Below are 15,667 nucleotides of genomic sequence, written 5' to 3'. Positions count from 1 at the left end.
CTCAGTCACGTCAAAAGAGCTATGCAGACAACCGTAGGAAAGACATTGAGTTTCAGGCAGGAGAAAAGGTGTTTCTCAATATCTCTCCTACTAAAGGGTTGCAAAGATTCCATAGAAAGGGTAAGTTGAGTCCGAGATACATTGGCCCATTTGAGATCTTAGCTCGGGTTAGCTCAGTAGCCTACATGCTTGCTCTGCCACCTTCACTCGGGAATGTTCATAATGTATTCCATGTATCCATGCTGAAGCGATACGTTCATGATCCATCGCATGTATTACCCGTGGAACCAAAATATCTAGAAGCTGATATGACCTATACAGAGTAGCTAGCTGAAATCTTGGACCGAAAAGTGAACACCCTTCGCAACCGCTCCATTTCCTTCGTAAAGGTGCGATGGGGTAATCATCCACTGGAAGAAGCATCTTGGGAGAAAGAGGATGAAATGCAAGCCAAGTACCCTCATCTTTTCTAGCAACCAGGTACGCTAATTTTGAGGGCGAAATTTTCAAAAAGGGGGGTAAATGTGATACCCTACTTTTTAAACCCGGTCTAATTACACAGTTGACCCGATTTAACCATGCAGGACCCGAATCAGAGAGGGTTAAGGCGGGTTCCTTATGGACCATGATGGCAAGGGTGACTTTGAACACAGGTTGGCCAGACAAGTCCGAGTCAGTGCCAGAGGAGATGGGTGTACCCAAGCCGTGCATATGCAAGTATCATAAGGCCATATACGGGTAATGCCGGTATGTAGCCATATCCTAAAGTGCATACATAGAATATACCTTGTGCCGAGAGTGAGATACGCACTGAGAGTCGAATTTCATCAAAATCCCACTTGTTGGTAGATTTTTGGCTCTCAGGTGGGCGGTCACAGGTGGGCGCATCCGCCCACCTGAGTGACCCACCCATGTGGTTACTAGTGGTTTTAAAAGGGTATAAATAGTATTATTATGTTTTTCATTTTCTCATTTATGACATTAAGGAGTTTGGTGAGAAGAGTAAAGAGGAGAGAGAAAAGAAGGGGAAAAGAGAACGGAGAAGAGGAAAGGGGAAGGAAGAGGAAGAAGAAAGGGATTTAAGCGGCGCCAAGGTTCAATCTTTCCATTTCGACGTCGGAAGAGTGATCCCCAACACGAAATCTACGATTGGAGGTGAGCAAAGGCTATGTTTCTTAAACTTTCACCAAACCCAAGTAAAACCCTTGATTTGGGTAGAGTTCCTTGAGATCTTCTAAATCCCCCTTGAGATGATGAATCTAAGGTTTGATAGATGATTTATGTGTTGATTTTAAAGGATTTGAAGAAGTGTTTACAAGGTTGGAGAAGCATTGGTGATTACTTGAGCTAAGAAGTGAGTTTGGGGTTTTGAAAGAGTTCTTGAACAAAGAAGGTAAGATAGCTTCTCAATCCTTAAATCTAACTTAGATCTAGGTTAGAATCATCTTATGAGACCTTGAATGTGTGGAAAATGGGTTTGAAAAAGTCCCATTTGTTTCCCTAAAGGTTGGGGAAAGTTTCAAGGAAAACGATATTTTCTGCCCTCTCAGGTGGGCCGAGACCGGTGGGCCGAACGGCCCGCCTGAGGGCACCCGCCTGAGAGGGCAGACCCTCGGGGCCGACCGGTGGGCCCCTACCGACGGGCCAACCGGTGGGCCAACCTGCCTTCCGGTCCTAGCCGATGGGTCAAGACCAGTGGGCCAACCCGCCCACCTGTGAAGACCAGTGGGCCGTGACAGGTGGGCTGTCCGACCCACCCGAGAGGCCCTCAACATGATTTTTGTGTCTGAATGGACCCAAAACGGACGTGTGACCTTCTTTTATGATTCTAAACATGATTTTGTCATCAAATCTTGTTGTTTTTTACCCCAAAGTGGTGAAAAGCTAACCCCATTCACTTATGATAGGTTCACCAAAATTTATGTTTCTCGTACCGGATCTCACCCGTACCGGGCATGAGTCTTTGTACACTACAGGTAAGTGGGGAGAGGATGTTTGGCCTTATTTTAAGGCTTATTTGGTATTCATTTAATTGTATCTAGACTAGCCATGTCATCATGCAAATTATGTGCAGCTTAGCCATCCTCATATGATTATGACATGTGTGTTGTGTTTTCCTTTCTCAATGCTAAATAATGATGTGCTTATGTGATGAATGATGGGATCATTGTGCATGATACATTATTAGACTAGATGTCGTAGTCAGCTTGGAAACGAGTGCATTTGTCACACCCCGTTCACACAGAACCGGACCGGTGACAGGGTTAACTCCGGTTAACCCAAACCTGCCAGGATCATCTGATATAGTATCTAATCACAGCATACAAACAACTAAGATAATGTTCAACAGTTCAGCGGAATACTTAATTTACCTGTAAATATCCCCAATATACTTGATACCCAAATTGTAGTACATAGATAAATACATGTGGGCCCGCAGGCATGATATTTATACAAAAAGAATATCAGTTCACGTATCAAGTACACAAAAGGGATCATCAAAAGAATAAAAAAGTAACCCTGTATGGAGTCACTGCTGTGGTCCCACAGCACAGCCCTCGCACGTGCAATTCGTGCCGTACTCATAGTCCTCGGGGACCCACCAATCCTCTTCGGAGAATTCAACTATGGGGCCCGACTCTTGATCCCCAGGCCGGTACCTGTAAAATTATCTAAAAGAGGTGTACACGTGGGATGAGCTCACTAGCCCAGTAAGTGAAAAGGAGGACCACACAACAGTCCACACAACAATCACAACCATATGCACTATATGCTATGCAATTCATTTTTCATCACATCCACCTAAATAACATTACTAAGTCTTTGGTTTAGTGCTACTACAACCACAGTGTGCTTAAACTCCAGGTATGAGCCGCGAACTCCATCCCACGATACGCCCATAGGGCTATTGGAGAAGGCCCACTGTGAGTACTCGGAAAAGTAAAGCATGCCGACTACCGGCTCTCAACATAAAAGTAAATGATAGAAAATAAATTGCTGACTCCAACAATTTAAAAGCAGTACGATTGGCCCTCTTGAATATACCACCGAGGTTGCCGACTGTCCTAATGACCAGCCAGGCGTATGTCTAACCGCCACAGTGACCCGACAACTGTAACCACTGCTTCTCCCCAAATGGTAACCCAACACCTCAACCCCTGTTAGGAAGGGTCATAGCACGGGAAGATGATCATCCTAAGCCGCAAGCTCCTATATGACATAATAAGATTGCATAGTACCACCGCGTCCCATTCCATGGGCCACCAATGCCCTCGTTTCCAAGCCGACTACGGCATCTAGTCTAATAATGCATCATGCACAATGATCCCATCATTCATCACATAAGCACATCATCATTTAGCATTGAGAAAGTAAAACACAACACACATGTCATAATCATATGAGGATGGCTAAGCTACACATAATTTGCATGATGACATGGCTAGTCTAGATACAATTAAATGAATGCCAAACAAGCCTTAAAATAATGCCAAACGTCCTCTCCCCACTTACCTATAGTGTATAAAGACTCACGCCCGGTACGGGTGAGATCCAGCGTGAGAAACGTAAATTTCGGTAAACCTATCATAAGTGAAGGGGGTTAGCATTTCGCCACTTTGGGGTCAAAACTAACAAGATTCGATGACAAAATCATGTTTAGAATCATAAAATAAGGGTGCACGTCCGTTTTGGGTCTATTCGGACAAAAAATCATGTTGGGAGCCTCTCGGGTGGGTCGGACAGCCCACCTATCACAGCCCACCGGTCTTCATAGGTGGGCAGGTCGACCCTCCGGTCCTGACCCACCAGTCATGACCGGTGGGTAGGTCAGCCCATCGGTAGGGGCCCACCGATGGAGGTCGAGGGCCTGCTAGGACAGACGGGCAAGTTGGCCCACCGGTTGACCCACTGATAGGGGCCCGCCGATTGGCCCCGAGGGCCTATCCTCTCAGGTGGATGCCCTCAGGCGGGCCGTTTGGCCCACCGATCTCGGCGAAAAAATGTCATTTTCCCTAAAACCTTCCCCAACCTTTGGAAAAACAAATGGGGCTTTTCCAAACCCATCTTCCACACATTCAAGGTCGCATAAGATGATTCTAACCTAGACCCAAGTTAGATTTAAAGAATGGAAGTCATCTTACCTTCTTTGCTCAAGAACTCTTTTAAAAACTCCAAAATCACTTCAAATCACCAATGCTTCTCCAACCTTGTAAACACTTCTTCAAATCCTTCAAAATCAACACATAGATCATCTATTAAACCTTAGATTCATCATCTCAAGGGGGATTTACAAGACCTCAAGAAACACTACTCAATTAAGGGTTTTACTTAGATATGGTGAAAGTTTAAAGAATATAGCCTTCGCTCACCTCTAAACGTAGATCTCGTGTTGGAGATCACTCTTCCAACGTCGGAATGGAAAGATCAAACCTTGACGCCGCTTAAATCCATTTCTTCTTCCTATTCCTTCCCCTTTCTTCTTCTTCGTTCTCTTTTCTCCTTTCTCTTCTCTCTCCTCTTAAGTCTTCTCACCAACTTTCCGTGTAATAAATGAGATATGGAAAAACACAAATAATGCTATTTATACTTTCTTAAAATCCTTAGTAGCACATGGGTGGGTCACTCAGGTGGGCAGATGCGCCCACCTGTGACCACCCACCTGAAGGCTGAAAATTGGCTAACAAATGGGATTTTGGTGGAATTCAACTCTCGGCATGAATCTCACTCTCGGCACAAGATATATTATACGTATGCGCTTTAGGGTACGGCTACATACCAGCTTTATCCGTACATTGCCTTATGATATGTGCATGTACACGGCTTGGGTACACCCGTCTCCTCTGGCACTGACTCGGACTTGTCTGGCCAACCGGTGTTCAAAGTCACCCTTGCCATCATGGTCCATAAGGAAACCGCCTTAACCCTCTCCGGTTCGGGTCCTGCATGGTTAAATCGGGTCAACTGTGTAATTAGACTGGGTTTAAAAAGTAGGGTATCACAACATTGGTGGCCCGTGGAATGGGACGCAGTGGCACTATGTAATTGTACTATGTCATATAGGGGCATGCGACTTAGGATTATCATCTTTCCGTGTTACGACCCTTCCCAACAGGGGTTGAGGTATTGGGTTACCATTTGGGGGGAAGCAGTGGTCGCGGTTGTCGGGTCACTGTGGCGGTTAGACAAACACCCGGCGGGTCATTAGGACAGTCGGCAACCTCGGTGGTATATTCAAGAGGGCCAATCGTACTGCTTTTAAATTGCTGGAGTCAGTACCTTTATTTCTGTCATTTACTTTATGTTGAGAGCCAGTAGTCAGCATGCTTTACTTTTTCGAGTACTCATAGTGGGCCTTCTCCGACAGCCCTATGGGCGTATCGCAGGATAGAGTTCGTAACTCGTACCTGGAGTATACACGCACTGTGGTTGTAGTAGCACTAACCCAAAGACTTAGTAATGTTGTTTAGGTGGATGTGATTTAAAATGAATTGCATAGCATAAAGTGCATATGGTTGTGATTGTTGTGTGGACTGTTGTGTGGTCCTTCTTTTCACTTACTGAGCTAGTGAGCTCATCCCACGTGTATACCTATTTTAGATGATTTTGCAGGTCACCAGCCTGAAGATCAAGGGTTGAGCCCCACAGTTGAATTCCCCGAAGAGGATTGGTGGGTCCCTGAGGAATATGAGCACGGCACGGATTGCTCGTGTGTGGGCTTTGCTGCGGGACCGCAGTATTGATACTGTGCTGGGTTTTACTTTTTGATTCTTTTGATAACCCCTTTTTGTGTACTTGATGCGTGAATTGTTATTCTTTTTGTGTAAATATCATGTCTGCGGGCCAATATGTTTTATCTATATACTTCAATTTGGGTATCAAGTATATTGGGGGTGTTTACAGGTAAATTAAGTCTTCCGCTGAATTTTTGAATGTTACCTTAGATGTGTATATGCTGTGGTTGGGTATTGTGTCAGATGATCCTGGCAGGTTTGGGTTAACCCGGTCACCGGTCCGGTTCTGTGTAAACGGGGTGTGACACTCTGCCTTCTGTGCTTGTGTAGGATCAGCTCATACGGATTTTTGGCAGCAACATCAATCATATTCGGTGTGTCATACTTGTCGATTGTTCGATCAGGGTCGACTGATTTAGCCCAAATATGTGCATTGACTTAATTTTTTGACCATTTTACCCTTTTCTATACCTATTCCACCTCCAAAGTCCCAAACAATAAACATGAGGATTTAAGAGTAAAGTCAAGTCCCAAATTAATAGAACATTTTAAGGACTTTTTAAGGCCAGTCCAAGGCCTATTTTCTTGGGTCTTGTGACATTGATTCCTGATGTTGATATCATAGCAATTGAGAGAAGATCAAGTTTGATGCTTTGAGAACGATAAGAGTGATGAATCCATTGTGGTTAGTGGAGCATTTCTATTCAAGAAGACGTCAGACTCAATTTCTTTGGGGACAGGCAAGATTTTTCACATGGGATGTGAAGCATCCTCTCGGGGTTAGAACGAAACTTTACCCTATAGTTGCTCGTTGACGAGATTGTATGCTCTAATTTAGAGACCAATTTTAGGCATGGCCCATTTACAGCCCATTGGACATTTATCCCAAGTAAGGTTGTTTAGCCTGATTAAATCCAAGGAGCGATCGATCGACTGAATATCAATAGTAACATGCCTCACAATGTAAGCCCGATTAGCTAAACAGGACAATCAAAGTGTAGGGGGTGAAATCAGTCGAGCCTAATTACGCCTGACCAAACCCAACCGACTGAATAAAAACATTATCATGTCGACCAATGTAAGGCCGATTAGCTAAACAAGCAAATAATAGTGTAGGGGTGAAATTGGTCAAGCCTAAACGACCAAGCCCAACCAACTGAATATAAACAGTACCAGGCCACCCAATGTAAGCCTGATTAGCTAAACAAGATAGTAATAGTGCAGGGGTGAAATTCAACTGGCTCGGTTAGCTTGATTGAGCCCAACTGACCAAATATAAACAGGTATTATACCGCCCAATGCAAGCCTAATTAACCAAAAAGGCTAATCCTAGTGCAAAGGTGAAATTGGTCAATCTTGGTTCGATGGCACAGTTAGTAAGTTCATGAATGGCAATGATATGGGAACAAATATGTACGGCAATTGAACGGGCCACATGAAAATAATACTTTTAAAAAATATGCCGTAATAAAATGCGTACGACAATGATATGATACATATTTAATGGCCGCTATGTAAGAAATACAAATATAGACATATTTACTGTGAACTTAGGATTTTTAAGCCAAAAAAGAATTTAAAAGACCCTCCTTATGATTGATTGAAGTAAAGGGTAAAGAAGCATATAAAGAGTACTCCTACATCCCTCTCTAAATTTGGACTTTCGATCTGAAAGGGACTTTGGGGTTTTGATATTTTAAATAAAAATACTATTAAAATGAATAATATGGAAAAATATGTGTTTAATTTGCATCCCTTAAAAGTTTAGATATAGAAAAAATATGTATATTGAATGCGTATTTACTATGGTTAGGCCTAACTAAGCCTGATCTATTGGCACCCCTAACCATGATGAAGAAAGCCTTCCCACCCAGGCATCAAATTGTCCAAATCGGTTGGGATCAAACAGTTTGATCCCTATGTTTCTTTAAATTTTTTATTTTTTATTTTATTTTTGAGAGGGTACCATAAAAGATAATGTGGCCCTTCACCAGCCCCCCATGGGCCAATGTGAGCAATAGTAGAATCATCAACAAGGGTGAAGTACCTTACATGAGAGGTGGTGCTAAAGGTGTCTATTTGGGACCAGACTGAGGAACCATCTCAAAATCGTCCCATTAAAACCCAATAGCAAATCGTCCCATTAATAAATAGGACGGTATTAGGATCTGATTTGGTATCAAATAATAAATGGAATAGGACAAAAATAGGACAGGACTGTTAACGTAAGGATGTGAATTTGAAACTGAGCCGTTTACACTGAAATCGCAAAACCGTTTAGTAAATGGTTCGGTTCTGATTTCAAGTTTTCGGCCGATTAGCTAAACAGGTTGAAACCGAACTGAGCCGTTTAACTGGTTGGTTTCAAACCGAATTGAAACCATGACAATCAAACCATTTAAACCGTCAAAACCGATCCGATTAACCTTAACGTGCAGTTGTCCCGAGGCAGCAGGATGTATGGTATGGGGCCCCTATTTCCTCTCCCTTAAAGTCTCAATGGGTAGTGGCCTATTCGGCGTGATCCATATGACATGTAATTGGGATAACAAAAGTAGGAAGGAAAGCCCTTGATTTGAGCCTCAAAGTATGCCCATGATTTGGCATCAAGTCTTTAAAGATTAAATAAGGTGGTTGCAAAATATCATTCGTATCTCATTTGATTCAAAGATCGAGTGTAAGCCTACAAGTAATTCTAGAGGTAGCTTGCTCATTGTTTGGAATGCCGATTAAATTAATCCAACGCACTAAGTAGAATGTATACTGATAAAAATGCAATTTTTGCTTATACCATGGCATATTAAATATATATTTTCTAATATTATAACACATTATTTGGGGGTTGAGAAGAAAAAAATCCCTGCTGTAAGCATTACTTACTGACTTGTTAGATATGCTTGAGACTATTTTTAATCAAAATATTTTCTTTTTCTTAGTTGTTTGGTTGTTTTAATAAAACATAATGGTTTGCATTTCACATTCTCAAGATTGAATCGTTTATCACCCAAAGCAAATTATGTAAACATGCGAATAAACTAGTAAACCGATTGCTAACCTTTAGAAACTATATGGAAAAAATCGAATTCGAAACCGTTTAAAATCATGAAACCGAAACCGTTTAAAAACCGTGGACTAAATGGTTTCGGTTTCAGAAAGTACAACCGTTTAGTAAATGTTGCGGTTTTGGTTTCAGCCAAAATAAATGTGAAACAAACCGAACCGTTTAAACTGAAACCGAACCGATTAACACCCTTGTGCTAATGGGAGTAGTACCAAAATGCTAATTGGAGGTGTCGGGTGTCGGTTGATTGGCCTTTAGTTTTATTACTAGGATTTGTTTATTTGCTCATTTTTTGGAATGCCAATTAAATTAATCTAACGCACTAAGTAGAATGTATATTGATAAAAATACAATTTTTGCTTATATCATGGCATATTAATATATATTTTTTCTAATATTATAACACATTATTTGGGGGGGTGAGAAAAAGAAAATCCCTGCTGTAAGCATTACTTACTGACTTGTTAGATGCGCTTAAGACTATTTTCTATCAAAATATTTTCTTTTGCTTAGTTGTTTGGTTGTTTTAATAAAACATAATGGTTTGCATTTCACATTCTCAAGATTGAATCGTTTATCACCCAAAGCAAATTTATGTAAACATACGAATAAACTAGCAAACCGATTGCTAACCTTTAGAAACTGTATGGAATAAATTGAAATCGAAACCGTTTAAGACCATGAAACCGAAACCGTTTAAAAACCGTGGACTAAATGGTTTCGATTTCAGAAAGTACAACCGTTTAGTAAATGGTGCGGTTTTGGTTTCAACCAAAATAAATGTGAACCAAACCGAACCGTTTAAACTGAAACAGAACCGATTAACACCCTTGTGCTAATGGGACTAGTACCAAAATGCTAATTGGAGGTGTCAGGTGTCGGTTGATTGACCTTTAATTCTATTACTAGGATTTGTTTATTTGATTATCATTAATATTTTCTTAATTTTTACATGTTAATTTAATTTATTTTCTAAAGAAATGTACCTTACATCTCATGATAATTAAGAAAAACCCATGAAACTAAAAATAGAACCATCTTGTTAAGAATCATTGAAGTTTTCTCCCACTTCCACACCGTTAGAAATTGTTTAGGAACCAATACCGTCCCATCCCATTAATAAACACTGTTCCATCCCATTAATAAAAAGGGATTAGATTTAAGTTTGATCCCGCTAAACAGTACTAGGATTGGCAACTTAGAAATCAATATCGGTTCAAATCCATCTGGATACTGAGAACCGTCCCAATTGACACCCAAGTAGGCTATCATTTTACGGATATGGCTTGTGTCAGAAACTCATTAAACGCTCGTTGGAGCATCAATCATTGGAGACGCTTTTTCCCCCTTTTAGGCTTTTTACCTTTGATCCGTATCATTACATCGATCCTTGATCGGCCAAGATACCGATTCCTCAAACCACACAGGCTTATTAGAATTGGCGAAATAGATCAGGAATTGTCGACTTCAGATCAGAAACGCCGATGACTGATCCCGATTCTGGACGCCCCGGATTCTTGGTTTAGAACACTAGAATAGTCTTCAAAAAATACGCTGATTTTAGGACTTTTTCCGTCCGGTTTAAGCCGTCAATGACCGTTTACATATTTTTCTATGGTAAGATTTTCCGTTATGTTTTAAAATCATGGTTGTGTACTTGTGTTTTGCGTAATATGACTTGACAATCTCGTAAGTTGGATTTCAAATCGACGGACCAAAGACGTACGATAGAACATGATCCGAATTCTGGGTCTGCTGATATGGATTATGGATTCAGATTTCAGACACGTCCTTGAGATTTGGTAAGGCCTTCGAAGCGTGTTTCTGCGAAGTTTCCTCATAACTTTGATGGTTCCCATTTCCCCACTATAACCAAACTCCCCCGGCGCATCATAGAGACCACGCCCTAACCGTGACTAGCAGTATAGAATTCTTTTTTTTTTTTTTTTTTTTTTCAAAATAAAACTACACTATACAAAGAAAAAGAAGCCTTGGTCCTTACTATGAGATACACCTCATGGAGTAAACAGACACCGGCGAGTTCACCGTGGGAGCACCGTACACCCTTGGGTGATCGCTCTCCAATCCATAATCCATCATCGGACGGTATTCAAGCTCCTCATCATGATCCCACACGAACTCCGGTATCTCAATATCATTTCTCCGAACATGCTCCCACAGAAACTCTAGCCTGCTCACGTATTTAAGCTTTCCGTACAACCTGCAACAAAACAAACCAATCCCCAATTGTCACTAACATGCGCCGAGGGCGTCGCTGCAGGGGATGAGGTGTTAAGTGGAACATTACCCTCCCGTGAAGAGAAAACGACCGAAGGTAGCGAGGAAAAGCCTGGACTGAAGACCAGGGTGAACAAAATAAACCGCCTCGAGATTCTCCTTGACGTTGATTGGGATCGCCTCGTAGATCGATCGTAGGGTCGAGATTCCTGGGAAATTCTCGCTCCTCTGAACGTTTGTATGCACATACACCACTGAAAAGGGCCTCCCTTCCAGTTGTGGGAAGATCTTCTCCTCCAAATACTTCTTCAGAGCCTCACTACCGGCGATCCGTGCTGCCGATGACGAGTCGCAGACAGAAAAATGAATCTAATCAGAACCATAAGAAATTGAATTCAAGAAAGAATTTTAATAAAGGAAGAGGAAGATAAAGATGACGAGGATTCCGAAGAAAAAAAGTCTTACAGGGGAAGAATTTTCCGACAATACGGAGGATCTTTCGTCCACGTTTATCCCTTCCTTGGACCTTGAAGATATCAAAATTCTCCATGATCTGGATTTGTTCGGATAGAGAAGCGTAGGTATTCATGACTGCGGAGATCTAAATCTCTCTGTTTCTAAAGAAATGGAAAGAAAAGAAGAGGATTTCTGGTTCTGAAAAACGGATGTAATGCCCGTGTGGTTTCGTGGAGAGAAAGAAAAGATGGGGATAGGTTTATATAGTTGGACGTTGGGAGTTGAGTGTTAATTGGGTTGGGAACTTGGGATCGGGATAGACGAGAGGAAATTATCCGGTTCTATGGGAAATTCGGAAGAAAATAGGGAGAAATTTTCGGGGAATATTCTAAAGCATCTACCATTTTGGACCGGGGTGAACCTGAATCTGACTCTGACGACTCTGTTTCGTACTTTCGCTGACGTGTGGGTCCCTCGCCCCAGTTACTTTGGCCTTATCTAAATAAAGTTCGGGGTCTGAAGTAACGACGGAGGTGATCATGTGGGGGTACAGTGATAAGGTGTCGACGTGGCAATATTTATAAAAACTATTCCCCTTCGTGACTCTTGAATCTCTCGCAATACGGTTTTCCAGGTTCGGCCCCACCGTGTGAGGTACATAGTTATCCTTATAGTCATGGACCACCGTCTATCATTTATTACTGAAAAAACGATCACCATCATTTCCTTTTCTTTTCATCGACACCTGAATAACCTGACTATACTAACGTTCTAACGGGTGGGAATTTTTGGTAGAATGTAGGGGTGGTGTAAGTTTGGTCTTGAGTCTCTTGACGGCCTCTCTTGGCCCGCTCTAAATTTGAATCTTATTTAGCTCCGTTATGAGAGTCGATTCTAGTGCAATTCCATTCAATTTTGATCAAGTTTGAGTTTGGATTTAGGATGAAACCTAGGCTTACCCCCGCTTGATCTGACCTAACTTGGCTTAATTTTAGTAGTGATCTATTATTATGTTTAGTATAGTGTTTCCCATGTCTTAATATAAAATGTATTTTTAAAACTCTAGTTTCTTAACCTCCTTTCTCTTTACAATAAAAAAAAAAAAAAAAACACACACACACACTCATGAGTCATCGCTCTCTCCCTAAGTTCTCTCCCTTTCCGTCCTCAAAGATCACGTTTGTTTCTCTACTTTCTTACTTCTTATTTTTTGGCAAAAATATATTTGTAAATGTGAATAATGATTTGGGAGCTTATTTGTCACTATACATTAGTTAAGTTTTGCTCTCTCCACGACTTTAACTCACATTATGTGCTACACAAGCCACATTCTCCTTTTTTTTTTTTGTTAATCATGGTGTCCGGGTCAGCTTACGCGCACCTCGACTAATTCTCGAAGAGACTAGCATAGCAACCCACCGCCATGATCTCCACTTAAATCGCAGATGGGTGGATACAGAATAAATAAGAAAATACACGCACATACACACACTCACACAATGCGTACGACATGGTTCGATCCCACGACCTCCTCCCCAGGGCACCAGCTCCACAAGCTGAAGCTACCACCATTAGGTTATCCTAATATTCGTACAAACCACATTCTCTTACCTATTAAGCTAAGACGACCAAATGGCCAAACTATTTCCCTTATTTTTTCCACATTCTCTTACCTATTATATATTGATATGAACTTTAGATCCAGTAGCAATCATGAAGAAGTTGACCAGAATTTTGCCTGTCCAATTTCTGAGGATGTGGTGATGCCAGGCGATTAAAAGGTCTATCTTATAACCAAATTGGCTTAACAACATTACCTTGTTTGCTGCATTATGGATTAAGGGTGGAGAATGGCTTAACATCTCCCCACCCCCTCCCCTTTTAGTAGGAATATGCTTAATATTTATGACCCTTTGTAGGAAATAAATAACAATATATATATATATATATATATATAGGACTAGCCAAGGTCAACCCGATCCAACCCTAAGCCAGGTAATGTTGGGCATGAGCGTGAACCCAGTAGGATTGAGTTGGGTCTGGGTTGAATTTTGGGAACCTAGGGTAGGGTTGGGTTGGGTTTAAAAAACTCAGCCTTGTTTCACCCCTAGTTCAAGGTGTCTCGTATAATCACCATCAAAGATAATCCAATGGTGATACATTTTTTTTAACCCGAATATTATTTGGGACACAGGTAGTCCCTAAGATTTTATTGGAAAAACTCAAAAGAGGAAGATACAAAGGTTGGGCTTAACCCGCCTTATCCCTAACCAAAGCACAAAAATACTCACCTTCCCAGTTGAAACTAAAAAAAAAAAATTACATACAAAACACTGGGAGATCAGCTCCATCTTCATTTTAATACAAATAAGATCCTTTTGAATAGCAGAATTACCCTCAAAGTAGAATTGGTTAAAGATTCGCAAGCCAAATATGTCAACTAATCTGTTGTCCGATTAATTTCCTGGCAAGAGAAATAGATGTGGATACCAAGCGAATCTCAAAGTGAGATAACTTCTTGAAAACAATAGCAGCAACTCTACCGATTGTAGTTTTTTTGGGTCACAATATTCACAATGAGAGTAGAATCTAAGTTGATATAGAAACCATATAGCCCATTTTCCTCACACAATTTCAGTCAATTTCTAAGATTACGTTTGATAGTCATCTATTAAAACGTTTATTTATTTATTTATTTATTTATTTTGTTTTATGGGAACACAAAAATGGAATCTTTTGTTTAATGTACATGTGTCATTTTTTTCATTTATTAGTGAAACGAACCGGGGGAAAAAAAGAAGAAAAAGGAAAAACGGAAATGTTTGAACATGATTAATCATGTTTCTTTATCTGAGAAACATTCAATCTAAAACAAATTGGGGGTTTTGAAGTAAAGTGGTTATAATTTTAATTTCAATTTGAAATGTTATAACCTCTAGGAAATGTATTCATCATCTCTACATGCCTTATGAGAAAATGTATTTATCATCTCTCGCTTTCTCATACTTGAATATTTTTTAGAATGAAGCACTTGAGATTCTAGTGGTGGTCACTCCACAAAGTAGTAGGACATTAGATGGAGCTTAAGCTATTGTAGTCGTTACTCTCTCTCTTCCCTCTCCTATACACTATTGCATTTGGTCTTATTGCTGTTTCTGGAATAGGTTTACCAACTACTATTTTTTTAACAAAAAATTGTTTTGTAACACAGAAACAAAAAATTGTTTTGTAACACAGAAACAAAAAATCTAATTTTGACACAAAACATCATTTCTGAAACTAAAACGTTACCAAATGCAACCTAAGCGCTCTTAATTCCACCACTGTATTTTTTTTTACTCCATAAAAGATGAAAAATGCTGCCAAAATTTCCTTTAGAAGTTCCTAATAATACCTCCTCCCCCATTGATATCTGGGTTCCGTTACCTGCCTCATCGACATTTAGTTTTACAAAATTAACCGGAGGGTTCCTGTATATTGGAATAGAGATTCTAAAATTTATAAATGAATGATTTAAATTAAAAACTTGCAAAACGAGGATGCCTTTCATAGATCGATAGAGGTTATTGAATTTCTTAGGAGCTGGATTTCATGAATCCATTCCTTAATCTTTTCAACAACTCTAGAAGAAGCATATTGAATGATATTGATAAAAAATTTCAAAAAATTCCACCTTTTTACAAATATCATTGTTAGATATCAATATTGGTTATCTCCAACATCGATACGATACAATCAATCCTTCATCCATAATACTGGGTGGTTATTTTATATATACTTTTAGTGTATCCCTAAGGTGTGGCATAAAAAAGAGTTAGATTAAAATTTTCTTCACCCATTTTGAAGAGAGAACTTCTTATTAATCCACAAGATCTTACCCTCCAATTTGGACAAGAATAAGTAATTTTTACATTTTTAGATAAATGCAAGAGTTAATATTATATTTACTATTCCAAGACTCCATTCACAACATCAAACCCCCTGGGATGAAAAGGGATTTAGATTCTCTCCAGCTTTTGGGTCGTCCAGCATGGCATATGACAATCAGGATGACTCGAGCAGGCATCCCAACACATGGGCATGCACCATTAGGTCCTCCCAACCGTCAAATGTGCATTGAAATGCACATTGACTAGAGAGGATCCAAGTCTGATGAAAATATTTCTATTAACAACGAAAA

At 40.4% G+C, this 15,667-nt stretch overlaps 1 protein-coding gene across 1 annotated transcript; it reads right to left on the bottom strand.

The window, feature by feature from the left end:
- Nucleotides 1-10,713: 10,713 nt before the first annotated feature.
- LOC122070762 (ganglioside-induced differentiation-associated protein 2-like) lies at nucleotides 10,714-11,771 on the bottom strand. The gene is made up of 3 exons (XM_042634956.1): nucleotides 11,497-11,771; nucleotides 11,102-11,366; nucleotides 10,714-11,014 (listed from the first exon to the last, which is right to left on the bottom strand). The coding sequence occupies exons 1-3, from the start codon at nucleotides 11,618-11,620 to the stop codon at nucleotides 10,795-10,797; spliced, it is 609 nt and encodes a 202-aa protein (XP_042490890.1). The 5' UTR covers nucleotides 11,621-11,771; the 3' UTR covers nucleotides 10,714-10,794.
- Between the last annotated feature and the right edge of the window lie 3,896 nt (nucleotides 11,772-15,667).

The sequence above is a fragment of the Macadamia integrifolia genome, unplaced genomic scaffold, assembly GCF_013358625.1.
Source record: "Macadamia integrifolia cultivar HAES 741 unplaced genomic scaffold, SCU_Mint_v3 scaffold998, whole genome shotgun sequence".
Taxonomy (NCBI): domain Eukaryota; kingdom Viridiplantae; phylum Streptophyta; class Magnoliopsida; order Proteales; family Proteaceae; genus Macadamia; species Macadamia integrifolia.
This window is presented reverse-complemented; position numbering and strand designations above follow the sequence as displayed.